Here is a 23,770-nt window from a genome sequence, read left to right on the forward strand (position 1 = left end):
AGTGCTGCTGAACTGCTTATGGGCCGCCGCCTCAGGTCACCGCTCGACCGGCTACACCCAGACTTTGCCGTGGCTGAACCCCCAGGCTGTGCCAACGCACCACGGTCATTTGTCCCAGGAAACCAGGTCTTTGCCCGGAACTATGTGGGGGACATCCCTTGGGTGCCAGCCACAGTAGTGGGAGTCACTGGACCTCGCTCGTACCAGGTGGCACTCGAAGACGGACGTTTGTGGCGACGGCACATAGACCAGCTTAGGCGCAGGGTTGGCGACTTGGACACTACCGAGGTGCCCCCAACTGCGCTTGCGGCTCCAGAAGAGACACGTACAGATGGTGAGGCCCCACCTACACCTCCCTCGCAAACTGCCAGCGTGGAGCCGAACCAAGCCGTTTCAGAACAGACTCAGACCACTCCACTTGCGGAGGCTCCACCCACAGCAGCGGATCCAGGGGAGTTGGTTCCAACGCCACCTAGGGTCGCACCTCAGCCTCAGCGAGAACTGTGTGGCCCTCCGGACTTGGCTACCAGTCCCCGGCGGTCTGGCAGAGTTTCCAAGCGCCCAACTTATTTAAAGGACTATGTTGTTGGACAGGTATCACTGTTGGTCTAAGTATGGGAAATGTAACCGATATGCTTTTGTGCCTAATTGAACCATTACGCGTAGTGCTGTATATAAGGAAACCATTACGATTGTAACTAACGCCTTATCTCGGTGGGGAGGGGTGTTATGTAGTGTAGTTTCACCCTGGGCCAACAGGGGGATATTGTATATAGTTTTCACTCAGGTCTGTAGATAGTTTTCACTCAGGTCCGCGGCAGTTATTTTAGGCGGGAACTCTGGGCTGTTGTGGTTACAATGTTGACAGCCGGCTGCCTATAAATACAGGCCGGCTGAGCTGTTCGCAGTCAGTTCTGTTCCAGCTTACCTTAATAAAGAGCTACTTGAAGGAATTGCTGTGCCGGCTGCTATGTCAACCACAACTTAATAGCAAGCTTGTTTTCTCCTGCTCCGGAGGGTAGGAATTGAACCAATGGCTTCAAATTTCAAGACAGGAGATTCTGACTAAACATCAGGAAGAACTTTCTGACAGTAAGAGCTGTTTGATAGCGGAAGAGACGCTCCCAGAAGTTGGCAGACTCTCTCCTTCATGGGGAGTTTTTAGGTAGAGGTTGGGTGGCCATCTGCCATGGCTGCTTTAGCTCAGATTCCTGCATTGCAGGGGATTGGACTAGATGACCCTGGGGGTCCCTTCCGACTCTACAATTCTAGGAGTCAAGGACACTAGAGGGCCTTGTTCCAGTCAGTCACACACACTCTCTGGGCCAAAACAACCCCACTGCCCTGAATGTCTTAGAAGATGAGATATAAACAGCAATTAATAGAATTGATAATGATAACTGAATGATTATTGGTGTATTTAAAGCAGAGTGGATTTGTGACCTTCCAGAAGGTCCTGGGCTGAAGCTCCCATCATTCCAGGTCATGTTGGCTGGAGCTGAAGGGAACTGAGCACTGACAATAATCAAGAGGACCACAGGTTCCCCTCCCTAATTTAAGAAGTATTAAAATAAAAAATTCCTTCCAGTAGCACCTTAAAGACCAACTAAGTTAGTTCTTGGTATGAGCTTTCGTATCTGAAGAAGTGTGCATGCACACGAAAGCTCATACCAAGAACTAACTTAGTTGGTCTTTAAGGTGCTACTGGAAGGAATTTTTTATTTTGGCTATGGCAGACCAACACGGCTACCTATCTGTAATTAAGAAGTATTAGTATGGGGAAACAAGAATCAAGGACATGTAAGGTGAGAATAACCCTTCAGCTCTTGTTAGAAACAAGAGGGTTCCCCCCCCCCATGTATGGAAAAAAAAACTTCCAACAGCTGATGAACAAAATAATAAAACAATTCATTTTGAACAGCAGGGCAGCATCCTCTGTGATCTTCATTGTTTATGTGACTACAAAGCTTCCTGCGGCTGTTAGGGCGGTTGTTTTGTTCTGTTTTACGGCAGAATATATTTAAATTTGTGTTCTAAATATGTTGCAAGTTGCTTGGAGACCTTTGGGTAGCAGGCAACAAACAAGTCAAAACAAACAAACAAGCAAATAAATAATATGTGCTCGCAACCGATAAATTACCGCAAAATGAAGCCAATGTCAGCTCATGAACAATAGGGAAATTATGCTTTTCTGTTACAGGGCAACCTCAAACAGCAAGCCCCCAGAAGAGGATGTAGCTCAGCGGTAAAACGCCTGCTTTGCACGCAGAAGGTCCCTGGTTCAATGCCCGGCGTCCTCAGGTAAAGAGAGACACCCACCTTCCTGAAATCCAGGAGAACTGGGCATCATTAATACTGAAGAAGGAGCAGGTAAGGCCCAGCCACCACCCACAAACAAGCAGGACAATATCATCGCTCCTGCTCTGAAAACAGCAGCAGATTTCTGCCCGCTCTCTGCACACACGCACACCGTACTTGTAAAGCAGTGTCACACCACTTTGAATAGTCGTTGTTTCACCCAAAGAATTATGGAAGCTGTAGTTCGATACGGATGCTGAGAGTTGTCAGGAGACCCCTCACATACCGTATTTTTCGCCCTATAGGACGCACCGTCCCATAAGACGCACCTAGTTTTTTTTGGGGGGGGGAAATAAAGGGGAAAAAATTATTTTCCCCCCAGGTGCGGGGCTGGGGCAGCCCGAGGTTCCCCCGACCCCAGCCCCCAAACAGGCAGCTCTCTGCAAGCCGTGGGAGCCCAGCGGTGGCTCCCGATGCTTGAGGAGAGGTCCGCGAAGCCTGGACGCGCTGAGATCAGCGCGCGCAGGCTTCGGGATGCCGGCAACTCTCCCCAAGCAGCGGGAACATTCCCGCTGCTTGAGGAGAGGTCCGCGAAGCCTGGACGCGCTGAGATCAGCGCGCGCAGGCTTCGGGATGCCGGCAACTCTCCCCAAGCAGCGGGAACATTCCCGCTGCTTGAGGAGAGGTCCGCGAAGCCTGGACGCGCTGAGATCAGCGCGCGCAGGCTTCGGGATGCCGGCAACTCTCCCCAAGCAGCGGGAGCGTTCCCGCTGCTTGAGGAGAGGTCCGCGAAGCCTGGACGCGCTGAGATCAGCGCGCGCAGGCTTCAGGATGCTGGCAACTCTCCCCAAGCAGCGGGAGCGTTCCTGCTGCTTGTCGAGAGGTCCGCGTAGCCTGGAGAGCGAGAGGGGTCGGTGCGCACCTACCGCTCTCGCTCTCCAGGCTTCAGCAAAAGCCTGCATTCGCCCCATAGGACGCACCCACATTTCCCCTTCATTTTTGGAGGGGAAAAAGTGCGTCCTATAGGGCGAAAAATACGGTAGCTACAATTCCCAGAGGTCCCTGTGAAGAGGGATTGGTTCTTAAATCACTCTGAGAATTGCATCCCTGGGAGGGAAATAGGGGCATCTGAACACAGCCAGTGTGGTGTAGTGGTTAAGAGCGGTGGACTCGTAATCTGGGGAACCGGGTTCGCGTCCCCGCTCCTCCACATGCAGCTGCTGGGTGACCTTGGGCTAGTCCCACTTCTCTGAAGTCTCTCAGCCCCACTCACCTCACAGAGTGTTTGTTGTGGGGGAGGAAGGGAAAGGAGATTGTTAGCTGCTTTGAGACTCTTTTGGGTAGTGATAAAGCGGGATATCAAATCCAAACTCCTCTTCTTCTTCTTAACAGACAATAGTTCCCAGAATTCTTTGGGGAAGCCAGGACTGTCTAAAGTGGCATGGTACTTTAAAATGTATGGTGTAAACGTGAACTTCTCCTCTCTTCGACCCTCCCAGTGTCCCTATTTTCCAGGGACAGTCCCGGATTTACTGGGACTAATTTCTAGGTTTCTAATTTGATCCCAGAATGTCCCGCTTTTCCTTAGGAAAATATATGTTGTAAGCAGCCCAGAGTGGCTGGGGCAATACATAAAAAATTGGGGAGGGGTATAACTAATAAAATCTGATGGGCAGGGTATAATAAAATAATAAGAAGAAGAACAACAACAACAACAGAATAGGACAATCCTGTCTTTATTGGAGAAATGTTGGAGGGTCTGCACTGTCTGTCTGTCTCTCTCACAAACACAAACACACCTGCAATTCTGCCTCCAGTCTGCACCCTCTGATTCACTCCTCAGTCTTCTTGTGGCTCCTTGACCAGTTTAACGCCCTTCTTAAAACCACCCACTCCTTCTTCCTGAGGGGCTGGTGGCAACAGTCTTCCCTTTAGACCCAGCCACTGTCCTTCCTCCCTCCATGCAACCAGAGAACCAGCCACTCCCCACCTCACCTCTTCATGTTCAGCCGAGCGACGCGTGGCCCATACAAATTCCATGACAGCGACGAAGACTGCAATGATGAGCCCGCAGATGAGCACCACAAAGATGCCTCCAATGTTCTCCATGCCCAGCCCTGGGGGGGGGGGAGAGAGAGAGGAAGAAAAAATAATAATGGGAGCCAGCAAGGACAGGATGGACACAGCTCTAAGCTGCCTCACCCTGGCCACTTTCAGGAAGTCAGAGAGCATTCCTAACACCTTGGATTTCACATCTCTCACACACACACCTATAATGTTGTCTCCTTGCCCAATGTGCCTAGAGCAGCTCTGAATGTTCGCTTCCAAATATTTTCAGTGCAATTTTCAGCGCTTTGGAAGATCCCCAAATCCCACCCAAGAAAAACTTAAATGTATGCTTTTGAAAGTTAGGATGTTTGCAGACACCATGTTTCCCTTTCCCTGCTGTTCCCTCGCTACTATTTTCCAGCTTTTCCTTCCCCAGAATCCAGCCAATCCGGAATCCCTTAGTAAATGGGCTGACACATTTCGCTGATTTTTCGATAAGTGGGATCTTTAAAAATCAATAGGACACAGGCTGAAAATGAACCCTTTGCGTCCAAACCAACAGAAGCTACTGACTTGCTCAACCGTTAGTCGGACACAATATTGTATCTGTTTCTGCTATGGTGATGCATGTATTCCTGCGTCTACAGCTGCAGCTCATTGGATTTTCCTCCACCAACCCATCTTTTTCGACCGGCAGTCTTCTCTCTTGCCACCAGAGGTTGCTCTACACAGCCTATTAGCAATCTCCACAAAACTTACATCTGATTTCAGCAGGTGGGCATGGCCTGTGAGCCACACATGAAATCTAAGTTACAAAAACTGACGTCAAAACAGCCCCAAAGACAGGGCCTCACAACCATATACTGTGGGCCTTCATTTAGGCAGAGAACCATGCTCAATGCCAAGGTTTCACCTGCTGGCTTCTTCCTCCAGGTTTTATCCCCCCCCCCCCAGCTTGCCATATTTAATTGTTTGTATGGAAGAGAGGTCTGAGGAACATTGTGCCATACGTTCAAAGCACATTTCTTTCCACGGGGTCTATAAGACAGAGTTGTTCCGCTTGGCCTTTGGCTTGGAATCAACTTGATCCCCTTCCCCTCTTTCCTTTTTCCTTTCTCCTTCTGTGATGGAACCCCTATTTGGGCACTTCCCTGACTTTTTCTGGCCCACATAGGACCAGTCTGGATAGTTGGCCTTGGTGAAGATTTGATGTTTTCATCCCCCAAAACTTTTTGATTTGCGTTTCTACTGAAATGAGTCTGTATTTTAATCTTGTTTTTAAGTTGTATTTTAATCCATTGTTTTTATACCAGGTGTTAGCCGCCCTGAGCCCGGTCTTGGCTGGGGAGGGCCGGTTATAAATAAAATTTACTATTATTATTACTATTTAGATCACATGCCTCCGTCCCCAATTAATCCTGAGAACTGCAGTTTGTTGGGAACTGGGAATCTGTGAAGGGTAAATGGCAGTTCCCAGAATCCTTTGGGGGAAGAAGTTATGTACAGTGGTACCTCTGGTTACGTACTTAATTCGTTCCGGAGGTCCGTTCTTAACCTGAAGCACCACTTTTGCTAATGGGGGCCTCCTGCTGCCGCTGCGCCGCCAGAGCACAATTTCTGTTCTCATTCTGAAGAAAAATTCTTAACCTGAAGCACTATTTCTGGGTTAGTAGAGTCTGTAACCTGAAGCGTATGTAACCTGAAGCGTATATAACCCGAGGTAACACTGTACTTGAAGTGCCTGGTGTAGGTTTAACCCATATTTATCAAAAACCTTGGGCTGAAATTCCAGTTGGGTTCTACTCAGTGTTTACCCAACCATGGCGTCCATTGGCAACCTCAGGTTGGCGGCGCCCATCATACGCACCCCTCTGACCCTCAGAACCTCACCTTTGGCCCGGTGGTCCTCTTCTTTGGGACACTTGCTTCCCTCCCACCACTTCCGTTTCAAGATCTCCAGGCGGTTGTTCTCCTGAAGCTGCAAGATGGCGAGGGTGATCTCATCCCGGAACGGGGAGCCTGCGGGATTGTCAAGGAGGCAGATATGACACAGGGCTGTCAATGATGATTAATCCACCCCTTCTCAGGCCATCACTCAGTCGAGCTTCAGAGCAGGGACCGGCATGTCGGCTCCAGCATTATGAAAGTCGTCTAATATAGCTCCCTGCTGACTTTGAATCTTATTTACCAGTTGGCTTATTGGTCACACAAGGCTTGTCAGCGTTTAAGGTAAGCGGGGGGAAAGGCGAGCGGGACCCCAGCTGCCGCAATCAGCTGCAGCTCCTTGCAAGAGCAAGCCTATATCACTTTTTTGAAAATCTCCCTCAGTATTGATCTCTGGGTGATTGGCTGACCTTACTGCTGAAGTTCATCTAAAGTGAAAGGGGAATCTAAAAGATCCATGTTGATGACACCACTGTTTCGAACATCCCCAAATGACAGGCTATAACTGCCTATGTAGGGGAGTGTGGGGGGGGCACATGCGCGTGAAAAAGAGAAGGAAAAAGAGAAGGAGCTGGTACAGTAGTGCCTTGCAAGACGAAAATAATCCGTTCCACGAGTCTCTTCGTCTAGCGGTTTTTTCGTCTTGCGAAGCAACCCTATTAGCGGATTAGCGCTATTAGCGGTTTAGCGGCTATTAGCGGCTTAGCGGCTTAGAAAAAGGGGGGGAGCGAAAAAAATCGCAAGACTCGCAAGACGTTTTCGTCTTGCAAAGCAAGCCCATAGGGAAATTCGTCTTGCGAAGCGCATCGAAAAACGGAAAACCCTTTCGTCTAGCGGGTTTTTCGTCTTGCGAGGCATTCGTCTTGCGGGGCACCACTGTATAAGCAAGCACGTCTGCATGAGAAATCAATGTTTTTTTTGAAAGGTTCGTGCAAGGTGTTTTGTTGTTGTTGTAGCGTTCACCAGTGCTTTTTTTCTTTAAAAAGATGCTTAGGGGTACTCTCACTTTGACTCCATAAAATCACCATTTTATAGTTCAAATCAGAGGGAATAAATACAGTAAATGGACAAAAGTACAAAGATTCACAAAATGTTTAGGGGTATGCGTACCCCTGCGTCCCCCCAGAAACAAAAGCACTGGCGTTCACAAAATGTCATTGCCAGCAGAACACTAACCTGTATACCCCCCCCCCAAGTTTATTCTGGATTTACCCTTTCCAAGGGATATTTTTTGTAAAATAAAAAATAAAAAACTGTCAACAACCCATTTGCAATATCTCAAATTACGCCCTCTCCACAAAGCACACCTTCTACCTTTCTGGTAGAAAAAAAAAATAAACGGTCAATTTTGGCCTTCGAAAAGAATTCCTTCTGATTAGTTCAGAGTGTCCTGAACTCCAAATGCATTTGACAACCTGCCACCTGGCGGAACCCCCAGTTATTTGCATTTATCTGTTTCCAATACCCATTCCAACCCCAGGCTGAGCCAATTAACAGGGTGCCTGGCTCAACCTCACAAAGGTTTTCTGTGATGGGACTTCTCCAAGAACCCCCATTGCACCCCCATGCTGACTACTTTGAGATTATAAATCTACAAAATAGGGCCTTGTCTTGATATTTTCGGACAATAAAGAGGCTCACGTATGTATAAACAGTATCTATTTCATACCAATATAGAAGATCAACAATACAGATGTCACACAAACATATACAGAATCCTGAGGGCAGCCCTGTATAGGTGAATTTTTAACGTTTGATGTTTTATAATTTTTTTCTATTTTGCTGGAAGCATCTAAATAAAAAATTATTATTATTATTAATTAAACAGTGAAGACTATGAACTACCAACTATGGATTGCTAGTAAAGAGTTGGTGATTCATAGCATTCATTGTTATTTGGGATTTTTTTATGTGCTTGTAAAATGTTTGTGCTGTTGATCTTTCATGTTAGCATAATATAGACACGATTCATAACTTCTTCTTCTTTGTTTTTGTGCAACATCTAGCACCAGGAATTCCTAGTGCCAGGTGCAGTACAGAAAAATCAAGGTAGGAGTCATACAGCAACCTCCACAATAAGTAGAAGTGACTCAGGTATATATAAATAGCATCTATTATTATCAGCATTGTAATTATTATGAGGCCCACGCTTCTGTGTCCCTGTGCCTTTGACATTTTCCACTGTTCTGCTCTTGGCACCAATGCCAGCTGATGATTGGCTCCAGCTACTGCCACTCACCCAGTGGCATTCCGATGCCATAGCCCTTGGTATCCAACAGCCCCCCAATTTGCGTGAGGTTGCAGTTGAGCCTCCGGTGATACTCGTTCATCGTGCTCTCGAGCAAGAAGGCATACTTCGAATTCAGCACCCGGGCGATCCCCTCCTCTGTGCTCTTGACAAAGACACTAGGTTGCTTTGAATGCATGTAGTTCCACATCCGCTGGTACGTCTGGTACCGAGAATTCTGGTTGGAGAAAAAGATAGGGAGAGAATGAATGAGGGAGAGGGTGCTGAGACTTTGCAAGGCGATCCTATACTCGTGGCTTGCTCTGAGAGGTTCGTTTCTTCCACAAATGAAATTTTATCGTGATAAGCGTCGTCATAATGCGAAGGAAGGACCTGTATGTTGGTTTATTACATTTTTATCCAAAAGATATGAGGGCAGCCTGCAAGTTTCTCTCACCCTCCCCATTTTATCTTCCCAACAGCCCTGTTGGGTAGGGTAGGCTGAAAGATAGTGATTGACCCAAGGTCACTCAGAAAGCTTTGTGGCTGAGTGGGAATTTTAAGTTTAGGCCTCACTTGTATTAAGTTCAATATTCCAGCCACACAGTTCATTGACATGCTGCAGAGCTTGTCTGATGCCCAGGGTGGAAGTCTTGCTAGAATGAAATCATAAACTCAAACAAAAAAGCAGCCAGTCCCTGGTGGGGGCCCAGCCCAGCTTAAAGTGTGTGTGTGTGTGTGTGTGTGTGTGTGTGTGTGTGTGTGTAAGCAAATTACTGCTTTCAGCAACAAGTAGTGGAACTGGGCTTGCCCCATCCTCTCCCTGTGGCTGGTGGAAATAAAAAGACTAGGTTGTTCTCAGGTGACAAGCAGACAGAAGCATGCGGTGTGGCGAGAGAGGGCAGCGCACATAAAAAAACAAAACCAGAAACTGCCCAGGCAATGCACTTGAGCAACTCACAATTTTATGTTGAATTATTGGATGCTTTGCTTCCAAGCTGATAACACAGTGGGCTGCCCAAGTTTAGCACTAGAGAGGGAATTATCAGGGTAACCTGTCATTTTTGTGTTTTCTGTCGGGGGGGGGAGTTGTTGTTGTTATTATTATTGTTATTAATGATACAGCCCTTGCACACTTAGTAGATTATTGTGGTCAGGTTTCTCGTGAAAGTTGCAAAGATCTCAGAAGCCTCTTCTGCAGTAACTTAGAGAAGAGCTGTCCCTGTTCTGCGGAACAGCGTTCCTGCCAAGATGATAGGCGGTCACTTATCTGCACTTTCCGGAAAGAGTCGAAGACATTTTTGTTCTAACAGGCTTTCTTAGATGAATCAATGGGCCTTTGCCACGAGTGTGCACTTGTTAGGGTTTTAGCCTTGCTTTAAACGCGTTATTCTTTGTCGCCAACTATCGCCAGTACAAATCGCCACGAGAGACGGTGTTTTTAGAAGGCGATTAACGAATCAACTTCAACTATAAGAAAAACCCGAGGTCTTAGAAACAGATGAAGGCGGAGCTGGACTCCACACTAAAAACTATTTTGCCGCGCGATTGTGAAGTGGCAGGATGCAGTGAGCTGGCCCTCAGACCTGACAAGGGCAACACATAAGGAGGAGACAGCTTTGGGACTCAGGAAGGAAAGGAATTTGCAGGGCCCTGGCTGAAAGGCAAAACTGTAGGTTTTCCTTTCCGCCATCCGGCCTGCCACCTTGTTTGTTGATTGATTTCCCTTCATTAATGTCTCCCGGAGCAGAGACTGCTGTTACTGTGGAGACAGGTTGCCAGAGCAACCAAGAGAAGGATAGAATTAGACCCCCCCCCCAAAAAAAATGACAATAGACTGGTCACTGCCGCCTTGGCTACTGTTGCCATGGGAACCTCCAGCCTTGACCTTCTCTCTCTCCCCCTTCCAATACCCCAATACTATGATTAGTAGTGAGGGGGGCACATGGACTGATATGTCAGATCCTGTGCCCCCGCTGGCCCTGAGGGACATCAGCTTTAAATATATTTTCAGAGGGAACAGTTCTTCAGCCCAGCGCAATATCAGAGAAAAAGCTAGCCAGGGCTGGGACACTGCCCAAGTCCCAAGAGACAGAAGCCTGGGCTTGATGTGGGGCGTTTATATGTATGAGAACATTTGGGATAGTTAAAAGAGACCGCTGAAGGTCGTCTCAGCTATCCACCCAGTAATTAAAGTGGTTTTGTGGAGATCTTTTCCTCCCCACCACTCGGGAGAATTTCAAGAAGGTATTTTAAAAGGTACTCAGGAAGTCGGGAGAATGAAAAGAAATGAAGGCCACTCTTCACATAATGTTTTTCAGATGCGAGAGAGAACAGGGCCCTATATTGGTTCAGAAAGGGGTATTTTGAAAGGGAACAGCTTGTGTTGTGTGGCAAGGGGAAGCTGCACTAGTAGACAAAAAAAAAAAAACCATTTCACACAAATTTATCATTATTATTACTACTACTATTAATTACCCGCCCTTCACCAGAAGGTTTCAGGCTTGCAACAATTTGAAATTCAGAATTAAAAACAGTTTGCAGCCGCAGGAATAGGGGAGTCCTGAAAGGACCTGTTCTCCTTTGCCCCTTGTTATATTTGCAAAATATATGTATTTTGTGCTGTGAACAAAAGCTTCTGCCCTGGAAGCCCACCCCACAGAGCTTGTGCAGAGGTTGGAGCAGTTTCCAGAACTGCACTCCTTTTGAGTACTGGTTCAGATTTACAGTGCAATCTTAATACATGTCTTTGTTTAACTGCTGAGTGAAATGGGAACTACACGCAAGGAATTGTCCATGGGAATTCTTTTTCCCCCCTTTTTCTTTTGGACTGATTCCTATAAAGCATGGAGAATGTCGTGTTAGGCCCGGATTCCCCATAAGCCGAAGGGAAAGCCAGCAGGATTCTATTATCCTGCTTCTAAGAATGCACAGATTGTCTCTCTGATTCACAGAAAAGGAGCATGTAATCCAACCAGGGCCAAGCAGGTGATCCCAAAAAGTTCACAGAGAGGTCATAGTGGGGATTGCCACCCTTGAAAGCAAGCATTTAGGAGTTTTCCCGTCTTTGAATAAAGAGGTTCTGGGCTTTAACTATCAAGGCAAACAAGAGCAAAACTTGGGACAGAGTAGCTAAGAAGAAGAGTTTGGATTTGATATCCCGCTTTATCACTACCCTAGGGAGTCTCAAAGCGGCTAACAATCTCCTTTTCCCTTCCTCCCCCACAACAAACACTCTGTGAGGTGAGTGAGGCTGAGAGACTTTAGAGAAGTGTGACTAGCCCAAGGTCACCCGGCAGCTGCCTGTGGAAGAGCGGGGAATCGAACCCAGTTCACCAGATTACGAGTCCACCGCTCTTACCCACTACACCACACTGGCTCTCTTACTAGCTAAGCAGACACGATCAAAACACAGCTACGTTATTTCCCCCGATTCAGATCAAAGACCCGTATCTGCCAACTTCAGGGCTGGGTGCCAATGCCTTTTGCAGCTAAAACAGCACCACCCACCCGTGAGAGGAAGGCAGCAGCCGGCTCAGGAAAACCCCCGCGGTTTACAGAAGCGCATAAACATTGTTAGAAGGGGGGAAACTTAAAAACAGCCCGATGATGACTGAGCATGGTCGGTGACCGTGGACGGATGAATGACAGCTGCGGGAGGGAACTGGGTGTCAGCCCAGCCATAGAGCTGACGAGCGCATCTCTCTCACTTGGAAGAAGGTCATTGTGGAGCCCGCGTGGATGGTGCCATATTCAATGTTGGTCTGGTCAGCCAAGTCGTCCGCCGACTCAATGGGCACCTCCATCCTCTGCACGGTGAGGAAGGCAGCAAGGTTGGCCGTGTAAGAGGAGATGATGATCAAGGTGAATGCCCACCTGCAGCAACAAGAACAAAATTCTCACACAATTTTCAGTACCAAAAAAAAAAGCTATTTAAGGAGGGCAATGTATGCATTTCTATGCATTTAATTTATAGCTCATTCCCCCCCCCAAAAAAAACCAGCTTCTATTTTATCCTCACAACAGCCCTGTGGAGAAGGTTGGGCTAAGAGAAAGCCACTTGTGAGCTGGAGAGGAGGTCGGGTTGCGGGCTTCACGCCCTCCCCACGTGCGCGGGGCCTGGCTCACAGCCCCCGCGAGACTGAGGGAATCCTCGGCCGTGTCATCTCCCTTGCCAGCCAATCGGCTGACCCGGGAGGCGTGGCCTGCGCTATTCAGGGCCGGCGCGGCAGAGGATTTTCCTCCTTTGTCGCTCCAGCTGCTCCAGTTTCCCAACCCTCCCACCCTTTAGGTTCGGCTCTCTGACATTGCTATGGACTTCGGTTGGTTGCCGTCAAGGGGCCCGGTAGGAATTTTTTCCACTTGGCAAATTGGCTTGAGCCATTTGGTTTTTCACCTACCTTGTAGCAAATCGTCACAACTTCTTCGGCATTGGGGGTTAGGCATTGGTAAGGGTATTGTTATGTAGATGGGGGGGGGAGGAAGTGCCATCACCTTCCCCCATATTGAAGGGTAGTCCGGTAAAGAATTGGGGGGGGGCATAGCCCTGTCCAAAGCCTATGGAGGTGTGGGCCTAAGGCACGCCCCCGAACGGTGACCCCGGGGGAGCTCCTAGTTGATGTGCATCAGTAGGACTCCCCCTACTGGCGGTTAACCCTTCCTGGACTTCAAGCAATCAGGCTGAAGCCGGATAGTCGGTAGGACCAATGCCTAAGCCAATACAGTGGTGCCTCGCAAGACGAAAAGAATCCGTTCTGTGATTCTCTTCGTCTAGCGGTTTTTTCGTCTTGCGAAGCAAGCCCATTGATGGATTAGCGGATTAGCGCTATTAGCGGCTTTTAGCGGCTTATCTGCTGATCGGATCAGCTGATAAGCGGCTTAGCGGCTTAGGAAAGGGGGGGAGGGGAAAAAACCAGCAGGAACTCGCAAGACATTGTCGTCTTGCGAAGCAAGCCCATAGGAGATTCGTTTTGCGAAGCACCTCCAAAACGGAAAACTCTTTCGTCTAGCGAGTTTTCCGTCTCGCAAGGCATTCGTCTTGCGGGGCACCACTGTACCGCTCAATTCCTGTAACCAGAAAAGTTGTGGCCTATTTTCGCCCATTAACCTAAAATGCTGGTGTCATGTGTCTTTATTTCCGATGGGGGAGACGGGAACTCGCCACGCAAAGTGAGAGGCCCAAGGTCACCCAGTGAGCTTGGTGGCTGAGTGCGGATTAGAACCTTGCCCTCCCAGGTCATAGTGCTGCCATCTAACCACTACACCACACTGGCTCTCGGGGAAGGGCATTCTGGGCATGCATAAAAGTGCCTCTCCACTTCTCCTGCAGAAGCAGAGGAAAACTTCCTAGCTAATGAGATCCCTTTGGGTTTCAAGATCTAATGCCGCGACGCTTCCAGGCTGCAGGTATTTTGGGATGGCATCTAATCACAGGCAAACTCAGGTTGCATATTTATGCAGCAGATTGGGAGGGCTTCCCCGAAAGATTGGACTTCTTTGGAATAAGGAAAGCGATAGGGTGTTGCTTTGGTGTAACATCGCCTAGCCTCCTTACCAGCAAATCAGAATTCACATTGCCACAATTTCTCAGTCGGAAGCTCACAGGTCCTAAATCCTTCTGAGGAGAGGGTGGTGGCAACCTTTTGCGATAGCAGTTAACTTTACAAATATCCAGGTTGAGAACAAAGGAGCAAGCAAACTCCCAAATGGGTAAAGCTACCCTTTAAAGGGAAAAAAAAGCCACTTCTTGCCTGCCAGACAGTTTTTTTTAAAAAAAACCTTGATCGTCTTTCTCCTTCTCTGGCTGCATGCCAACTGCTAAAATATTTCTCCCCAGCCCTCAGCAAAGCAGATGGAAGTATCCCTAGTAGCTAGCAGATACCAGCCATTAAAATTCATCTACACTCACCTAAGCATTGATGCTTATTTAAGTCCTCAACAATACCCACTGAAGATATGCTGTTAGCCTTTAGCCTAGAGAGAAGGTTGTGTCCTCATTTGACACAAACCAACATTCTCCTTGTTAATTTAACATGTCCTAGTCACATACACTTAGGTGAAGAGGTCTGTTCCATTAAGCTGCTCAGATTAAGACTTACTAGTAAATTCTATTTTTTATCTTTGTAGAATAGGCTAAGGAACATTTGGGTAAGGTGCTGAAAAGGGTTGAGTGGGCCCAAACATTGATTTAGATTACAAATCCACGCTGCCAATTGGCTAAAGAATTTCTAGAATTCTAGAACCTGCTTTTTAAACCATTAATCAATGGATCAATTAACATTAGATATCACCCAAACTCTGATGTAAGACACTGAACAAAGTATGACAGCCTACAATTCGGTAAACACAAATGGCAGTTTCCTTTTCAGAAGGAATTGCCTTCTTTATTTTTATTTTTTATTCTCTGTTGCAGTAACATGCAAAAACCAAATCAGCCTTCACAGATAAAGAGATGTGCCCTTCAAATGTTGTCGTCACCAAAAATACCCCACCCCACCCCCGATTAATCAACTAAAACTTTAGTAGATTAATCGATACTTAACCACTATCCCATTTTAAAAAATCCAAATTCCTAGGAGCCACCACCAAATGTTAAAGAGGCACCTGGGAAAAAAATATTTAATATATTTCAGTTGTTTAAATGGAAGCAGAATGCTACTAGGCAGCAGGGAGATGAGGTGGTGTCTGGAATTTTCCAGATTTGAATACATCCCCATAGCTGGTCATCCCAACTCCACAGAGGCCCCTTTCTCCAAACCTGTCAGGCACATGCCCCACAGATGCTCACCAGACCCCACTGACACAGCGGGTAGAGAGGGCCCGAGGCATGATCTCTGACCCCTGTTGCATGAAGCCGCCAACTGGGAACCAGAGGCTGTTGCCAAGCGTGTACTGGTTCTCCAGTATGTTGTGCCGCTCGCGCAGGCAAGGATGGGGGTTGTACCATTCATAAGGGCTCAGCCTGTGAAAAGAAAAGAAAAGAAGAGAGAAAAGAAAAGAAAGAGAGGAGAGGAGCTGCCTTACTTCTATGTAAACATATTTAGGCTCAGGGTCTTAGGGGGCAGTCTCCAAACCTTCACTAAACTACCAATTTAATTACAGGAAGGCATCAAAGATGAAGCAGTTTCAAAGTGACATTTCAGATCTCGCCCTAAATGGCTGCAGCCACGAACATCCATCACAGGATTTGAGCAGTGACATTTCGCACAATCTGCTGCAGCAAAGAACACAAGGGCTGCCTTAAAGACGGCACACGACTTTTAGTCCGTTTAGCCCAGTGCAACCCGCTCTGGCTTGCAGCAGGCCTCTGGGCTAGAGATCTTTGACATCGTCAGCTACCTGATCCCTTTTTTGACCTGAAGTTGCTGCCAGGGACTGAACCTGGAGTCTACTGCATGTAGATTAGGCACTCTTCCACTGAACTATGGTCCTTTCCCCAAGTGTAACATGTAGAAGAAGCCTAGGCAGGGATGGCTAACAGGCAGCCTCTGAATCAGATGCAGCACTCAAAGCAATTTCATCCGGTCCCTGGAAGCCCTCCCCAATTTTATCTGGAATATGGTGGAAGGAATGTTGTAAGAAACTGAAATATTACATACTTCAAGGTGACTCCTCTGCCTTGCTCCTTCTGTGCAATGTGTATGTGTGAATGTACGTATCTGCACATACCATTATGTCTGAGTACCTACTGACAGGCGGTCGTGACTTTATGCAGAGCTCAATTTGTCTGACTAAATCTACCTCCCCCAAGAAAGAATACAGACGCCTGACCACCTCTGCTTCAGGGGGCATTGCAACACACAATGCAACAAGGACGTTTGGTTAGGTGCTTAAAAGATCTGGGGCACAAGCCCATAAGCAAAAATGGGCAGACGCTAATTTATATGTGTGGATGCAGTTTCAGAATTTTAATGCAACAGAATGCAAGCCGACTAATTTCCCAACCCAAACCCCACTTCCAAAAAATACTCAGTTAATTTGTACATCCCAGATCACCCGAAACTTCTTTCGCTCAGTTACCCCCCGTTAATCTCCTGCTCCAACCCAATTCACTTTCCCTTCAGTTACACAATTCACCACCCCCAAATAGACTCTTTAGAAAGTAATTTCAAGTTATTCTCTCAAATTAATATCCCAGTAACACGGAGAACACACAGAAGCACAGACTTCTGCTGGATTCATTACCCACCTAGAAACACTAGGGGCACTTAGAATTTTTTTTTGTGGGGGAGACCACAGCAGCGGAGCTGGGAGGGGGGGCACACTGGGCGCCACTCACCCAGGGGGTGGCACTTACCACAGGGCCTGCAACGTTCCCAAGCCATACACCTCTCCTTTTCGGGTGACGTGGGGCTCGCGTCTGCCAGGTGCCCACCCCCCCTCAGTCCCCCTGCAGCTGAGGGGGAGGCAAAGGGTGGATTCCATGCAGGCTCCGCCCAGAGTGACCTGCCCAGCTTGCCCCGCCCCCATGGATGGCTCAGCCCGGGCACCCAAGCAGCCTGCTACACCACTGGGAGGCCATGCCCATAGGCCCATCCCTAGTAATGCCTCAGTATGGCTCCAGGGTAGGGGGGACTAACCTGGCAGCAAGGAAGAGGACACAGCTGACAGCAAGGTAAGCCAGGAGCATGAAAAGCCAGACAGCCGGGGAGAAAGGATCCAGGAAGGAGAAATACCCTGGTTTGCGTCCCTGTAAAAAAAAGAAGTAGCAGGACCACTGAATCACCATCATCATTAATTATTATTATTATTATTATTATTATTATTAATTATTAATTATTATTATAAATAAAATTATTATTATTAATAATAATTTATTTTATTTGTACCCCGCGCATCTGACTGGATTGCCCCAGCCCATGGGCAATTCTAGCCCAATCACCTTCTAAATCTGGCCTGCGGACGGTCCAGGAATCAGCATGTTTTTACATGAGTAAAATGTGTCTTTTTATTTAAAATGCACCTCTGGGTTATTTGTGGGGCCTGCCCGGTGTTTTTACATAAGTAGAACGTGTGCTTTTATTTAAAAGGCATCTCTGGGAATTTGTTCCTTTCCCCCCTTCAAAATATAGTCTGGCCCCCCACAAGGTCTGAGGGACAAACGGAAAAAGTTTGCTGAGCCCCACGGGCCTAGCCACTCTGGGTAGCTTCCAACAAATATTCCCTATATCACTCTTCAGCCCAGCCTAAACCTTGCCTATCCCCAGTGGCGGCTGGTGTGCATTGCGACTGATAGGGCAGAACACAGGGAGACCAACAGCAGGTGGCGCCAGAGCCAATGACAGAGCCATTTCTAGTTTTGTCCCCATCTTCCTCCCTGCTGCTGCTGCTGCGTTCTACAGGGGCAATGCTGAGACTAAGGGGAAGGAAGCTGACAACCAGCACCATCTCTGACTGGTTGCAAGAAAGGAGGCAGGTAGGTTGGATGGATGGCTGGAGGCAGACAAAGGTTGGTGTGTCAACGTGCCCCAATGGACCAGCCTCAACATTGCCTATCCCTAAGGTAGGAAGACTGGGCTGTTTCACGTGGGCCAGCAAACTGCCGTGGTGCATTCCAATTAAAAGCTGCCTCCACGGAAGCAGAGCCAGCATTGCTTCTTGCAGTGCTCCTGAAAGCCGACTTAACGGGTCAACTCTGCTAACTGCAGAGATAATGGAGCTACACAATTAGCTTTAATGCCGTTCTCTTCGCTCTAATGCGCCTTGAAGGAAACCGGCTTGTTGTTGTCATTATATCGGGGATTCTGGAGGCTGTTTCGGAGGTTGTTGCCTCAGGGCTGGTACCTTGGTTTCTGCTGATTCATGACAAACCCGGGGCAATTGCAGCTACGCTCCCTTGCTCCATTTAAAGGTCTTTCGCAAATAACAGGGTATTTGTTAGGATAATGTTCCTCTAATGAGCTCAAGGCAGAGGACGTGGCTTCGTTCCTCACTCCCCATTTTATTCTGACAACGGCCTTGTGAGGCCGAGAGATACTGACCAACCTGAAATCACTCAATGAATTTCGAGGCTGAAACGGGGGATTGGAACAAGGGTATCGTTGGTGCAATTCCAGCACTGTTGCTTATATTAGCCCCGCTGCACACTTTGCGATCCATCTAGCTGAATGCAGCCAAAGAGACCTTGTTTTGACAACCTTGCAATGTGATAAAAGTTGCTGTTTTTGCTGCCTTCCCAAACTGAAGACAGGAGAGAAGAGTCGTGGGATGGTGTGAAACCACAGCACAACTTTTCACCGTTATCAGAATGGAGGAGAAGATGGAGCGTTCCTTTAACCAGAGTTTCCCATGATAAAGAACTGCTTTAAGAAGGCTGAAGCACATCACCCGCAGGGGTCAAAACTCCCACCTATAATTGTGAGGCTGTCTAAAGTCTCAGAATAGTTACAGTGGTACCTTGGTTCTTAAGCTTAATCCATTCCGGAAGTCCATTCCAAAACCAAAGCGTTCCAAAACCAAAGCGCGCTTTCCCAGAGAAAGTAATGCAAAACGGATTAATCTGTTCCAGACTTTTAAGCACAACCCATAAAACAGCAATTTAACATGAATTTTACTCTCTAACGAGACCACTGATCCATAAAATGAAAGCAATAAACAATGTACTGCAGTCACACAGTCAATCAGTCAGTAGCTGAACTGGGTTCCACACAGTCACAAAAACAAAGAGCTGCAGAAACAAAAACACAATATAAATAGCAAAAACAGACAGACCTAGCATAACACTCAAAACGGAAGTGTGGCACTCAAAACAGAAGCGTAACACTCAAAACGGAGCACATCCGGCTTCCGAAAAATCTTCGCAAACCGGGACGCTTACTTCCAGGTTTGCAGTGTTTGGGTTCCAAGTTGTTTGAGTACCAAGGCGTTTGACAACCAAGGTACCACTGCACTGGGTTGTGTGTGGAAATGAGACTCAACAGCCACGCTGTTCTGCCCTTAGGTTCACCGGCCCATTTGCCAACCTCTCAGCCGTGGTCCCCCTCCTCCCAGGCCCACAAGACAAAAGCGCACATACCATGTGAACCCGGTACAAGATGCTGATCCCCAGGGTCATAAAAGGCTTGGAGAAGTCGATGACCTTCTCCCGCTCGGCCGTGATGGTGAACGCAGCCACGGCCAGGTCAGCTTTCTGCGGAGCAAAGCACAGTGACCCCTGCCTGTCACTCGGAGAATCGCATGGCCCAACCCACCGCCATGCGCCCTCTTCTGGGTGGGAGCAGGAGCGAAGGAGCGGTGCCTTCTCTTCCTCTTCCCCCTCCACCCGCCAGCCATTCTAACTGCTCAGAGCAAGGGAAAGATCACTTTGGCAACGACATTTTGCAAGCAGGAAAGGAGGTGACAGGGAAGAGGGTGTCAGAGATCCAGAAAGGCCAAGCTGGTGGTCAGGGAGGGTGGGCAGAGAGAGGCACTGAATTTCACAGGCTGATTTGTGGCAGCAAGCTTCCAGCAACTTTATAGAGTTGCTTGCTCATGCAGCAGAAAATCAGGGTGATTTTGCACATTTATTGCATACCGAGGTTTCCAACCACGTGGTTAGAAAAAAAATTCCCACGCTGAATGCACATTTAATGTATAAATATGTCCCCCAGTAATTGGTTTCTCCAACTTGGTGTTTTTGGACTACAATCCCCATCATCCCTGACCACTGGTCCTGCTAGCTAGGGATGATGGGAGTCGTGGTCCAAAAACAGCTACAGGCCCAAGTTTGGAGAAACACTGCCCTCGTTTATGAGGGGCCAATGTGATGCTCTCTAAATGTTGCCAGACTACAACTCCCATCAGCCCAGACCTTCGACCATGCCGGCTGAAGCTGATGGGCCCTGGAGTCTAGCAACAACTGGGAGGACCCACATTAGCTATCCCTGCCCTTGTGGACTGGTGGTAGCAAATACTCAACTAGCAGCCAGAGGTCTCAGAATCACCCTCTGGTTGGAGACTCCAGAACCACAACTGATAGCAGTTCTTTTCATAGTGCATTATTGACCATTTTAATCGCACTATCTTTTGTAGCCCCGGAAAAAGAATGAAGTACCCGTTGCTCATTCATTATCTCCACAAATAAGACTGGGCCTGTGCCTGGGGGCTTGTCCACACTTCTGCTTGTCATGTCCTGCCACCCCCGTCTCACTCCTTTCCCAGGGACAAACCCGCTCTTTAGCTGTAAATCGGAACAAACGGCAATCCCCAGAAAACCCGGTTGCAGTTTGCTCCAATTCAGCGCCAAAGAGTGGTTTTCCCTGAAGGAAAGCTGTGGGAAAGCCCTCGGTCAACTCATGAAGCAAAGTGGGGTGACAGAGTGGTTTTACAACTTCAGACTTCAGTTGCGGGGATGCCATTCCTGAGCACTCTTTTGTGCAAACAAACAGAACAAAGCCTCCCTGCAAGAAAAAAGCTAGGAAAATATTTTAGCCGAGCCCAGTTCCTGTGATGCTAGCTTTCTACTTGCAGGGAGCAAGTACAGGAACGCAGGTGCATTAAAAAAATCTGATCCCCTGTCACCTATCACATTTTGCTCTGTGTCTAGACAGGCCTTCATCTCAGGGCAAAGAACCAAAGAAGCAGTGCTAGGGCCTGAGCTTTTGGAGGAACCAAAAAGACAGTGATAGGACAGTCATGGTGCCCTGCAGAAGAAGCATGCTGTACATGCTCACATGCGCTTGTCCTCTTTCACCAGCCCATACTTTTGTGCTTTTGGTTCTGACAGAAGATTCCCTGCCAGATGATATACTACCGAAAGATAAGGGGGTTGTGGATCTTCAGGAAAAGGTCTGGGAGAAGGAGACCCCACTGGGTTCCATCCCAAGGAGCCATACCCTATTAATGAGCTCTCCCACCATGCCAGTCCAAGATCCATTGGGCTCGGGAGCCCCATAGAGCCCGTCTTCCACCAGCTTAATCTGGAAGCGAAATTTAAGGATGTCGGCAAGTTCGTGGAGCATGTCTACGCAGAAGCCCTCGTACTGCTCTGTGCCGGACAGCTCCTGGAAGTTTGCACGGCGCATCACGTAGGGGTTTTCCTGTAAGAGGGGACAGGGAGACAGTGAGTAACAGCCCCTTGCGTTAGGGAATAAGTTCTAGAAGAAAGTTTGCAAGGAAGTTTCACCAAGGCCTTGTTCTGTTTCATACCCTCCGACATTCCTCAGATGAAAATAAGGACATTCCTCACAACTGACTCAACTGATGGCAGGCTGTGTCACCCAGGAGGGGGTGGAGGGCTGGGTGAGGACAGACCGAGGTTGTGGGCAATGCCCCTTTTCGCCCTCCACTGTGGGCCACCGGCACATCTTGTGGCAGTGAATTCCTCAGGTTAATCATGTGGCGTATTCCGAAACTTTTGTCAGTCTACATCTACAGCTAAGTCAGAATAGCCCTCTACAGAGGAGAGAAATGTTGGCTTATTTCTTTTCAGGAGGAGGAGAGGGGGAAACTGCCCAGGTTGGTGAATCAGTCGCCTTTCCCTGCCTTCTTCAAATGAAACAAAACAAAGCCCCGCTCTCACATTCTCCACAAAGCACTTTATTCTCCTCCCACAAGGCACTGGGGCTGCGCTACGTGTTGACCGCAGCCATAGCTCTGTCTCAGCGCCTTCTGTGAGGAGGAGAATGGCAGGCAGACACCCTGAGGAGCTCTACACAGCAAGGAAGCGCCTGTTAAAAAACGAAAAGAAAGACAGACAGAAGATAATAAAAGGGAGCCATTCACCTCCCCCACCCCACAAAAAACCTCTACTCAGCACCAAACGGCACTAGTTCAGATCACACCAATCCTGAACCACTCAGCTTACGCTGAATTATTATGAGTTCTAGTGTAATAATGTTTTGATCATGTCTTCTCCTTTAGACCAAGGGCAGCCAATGCTGCTGGACTCCATCAGCCCTGACCACAGGCCATAGTGGCTGGAGCTGATGGGAGTTGTAGTCCAATGGCATCTGGAAGGTGCCCCATGGGCTCCTCTTGCCGGAGACCAGGTGTACAGGAGAACAGGTCCTTTAGACCTTTAATCACAACCTTGCAAGAATTGGGACCAATCAAGCCAAAATGGTGCTCAACGGAGCTGGCCAATGCACAGTGCCTTCCCGGTCTTGCTGGACTACAACTCCCATCAGTTCCTGCTAGCATGCGGAATAGTCATGGATGATGGGAGCTGGAGTCCAGCAGAGGACCACACTGGCAGTGCACCATGAGCCGTGTACGGTAGCCCACAAGGGACTCCATACTCCTCCTGTTTTGCTTCCGGCTTGAGACTGCTGCACTGAAGGGGTGTATTATGTGTAAAAGGTAAAGGGACCCCTGACCATTAGGTCCAGTCATGGCCCACTCTGGGGTTGCAGCACTCATCTCGCTTTATTGGCCGAGGGAGCCGGCGTACAGCTTCCGGGTCATGTGGCCGGCATGACTAAGCTGCTTCTGGCGAACCAGAGCAGCGCACAGAAACGCCATTTACCTTCCCGCTGGAGCGGTACCTATTTATCTACTTGCACTTTGACGTGCTTTCGAACCACTAGGTTGGCAGGAGCAGGGACCAAGCAACGGGAGCTCACCCCGTCGCGGGATTCGAACCACCGACCTTCTGATCGGCAAGTCCTAGGCTCTGTGGTTTAACCCACAGCGCCACCCGTGTCCCGTATTATGTGTGTGACTACAATATATGGCATGCAGGGTTGCTGGGATCAAAGCTGGAGCAGACCGACAGATCATTAGGCTCCCTGTCATCAGGCTGCTCTATGCTTTCTGATCAGTGAGCTGTGCCAGGGCAGCTATGATAGCCGTGCCAAAGTGGGAGAATCTCAGCAGGGGTTGCGCTCCTCCCTCTTGCGTGACAAAGCGAGTTTGCGAAAACTCACTCCCTGACACAAGTTGAGGAGCTCAGCACTCTGGATCTGGTCGCTTGCGGCCCACATACAAACTCACCGTCTGTCAAGCCCAGAAGACTCTCAACCTGAATTTGATGTTAAAGGCCAAGGGAACCCACACTCCCCTCCCTTAACAAAGCCCAGCAAAGGCGGGCAGCGAGCTTACTAAGATGGTGGTGACTGTCAGATTCTTGTTGGCAAGGCTCTCTGAGATGTTGATGTCCAGCGTTGTGGCGTTCATGGCAAGAGTCCTGTTGGAGTACCACACCCCGATCTGCAAACAAGGAAAAGCGTGTTAGAGGGTCTCACTAGAAGAGGCAAGGGGAACCTTTTGCAACTCAAGGCTGCATTCCCTTCTGTGCGGGGCCCGGGGGTAAACCCAAGCAACGCGCTCCGGGTC

General features: G+C 48.4%; 1 protein-coding gene across 1 annotated transcript in view; it reads right to left on the reverse strand.

Annotated features, from left to right (window-relative positions):
* Positions 1-23,770, reverse strand: part of GRIK5 (glutamate ionotropic receptor kainate type subunit 5) — a 95,422-nt gene that overhangs the window by 6,124 nt on the left and 65,528 nt on the right. The window contains exons 11-19 of the mRNA XM_082232642.1: positions 23,537-23,644; positions 21,331-21,534; positions 19,533-19,646; positions 17,098-17,207; positions 15,306-15,479; positions 12,229-12,394; positions 8,531-8,756; positions 6,238-6,366; positions 4,294-4,415 (exon numbers count right to left, since the gene is read on the reverse strand). Of these exons, the coding sequence (XP_082088768.1) occupies positions 4,294-4,415; positions 6,238-6,366; positions 8,531-8,756; positions 12,229-12,394; positions 15,306-15,479; positions 17,098-17,207; positions 19,533-19,646; positions 21,331-21,534; positions 23,537-23,644 (1,353 nt within the window). The remainder of the gene's footprint in view (positions 1-4,293; positions 4,416-6,237; positions 6,367-8,530; positions 8,757-12,228; positions 12,395-15,305; positions 15,480-17,097; positions 17,208-19,532; positions 19,647-21,330; positions 21,535-23,536; positions 23,645-23,770) is intronic.

The sequence above is a fragment of the Podarcis vaucheri genome, assembly GCF_965113315.1.
Source record: "Podarcis vaucheri genome assembly, chromosome: 7".
In the NCBI taxonomy this organism is placed as follows: domain Eukaryota; kingdom Metazoa; phylum Chordata; class Lepidosauria; order Squamata; family Lacertidae; genus Podarcis; species Podarcis vaucheri.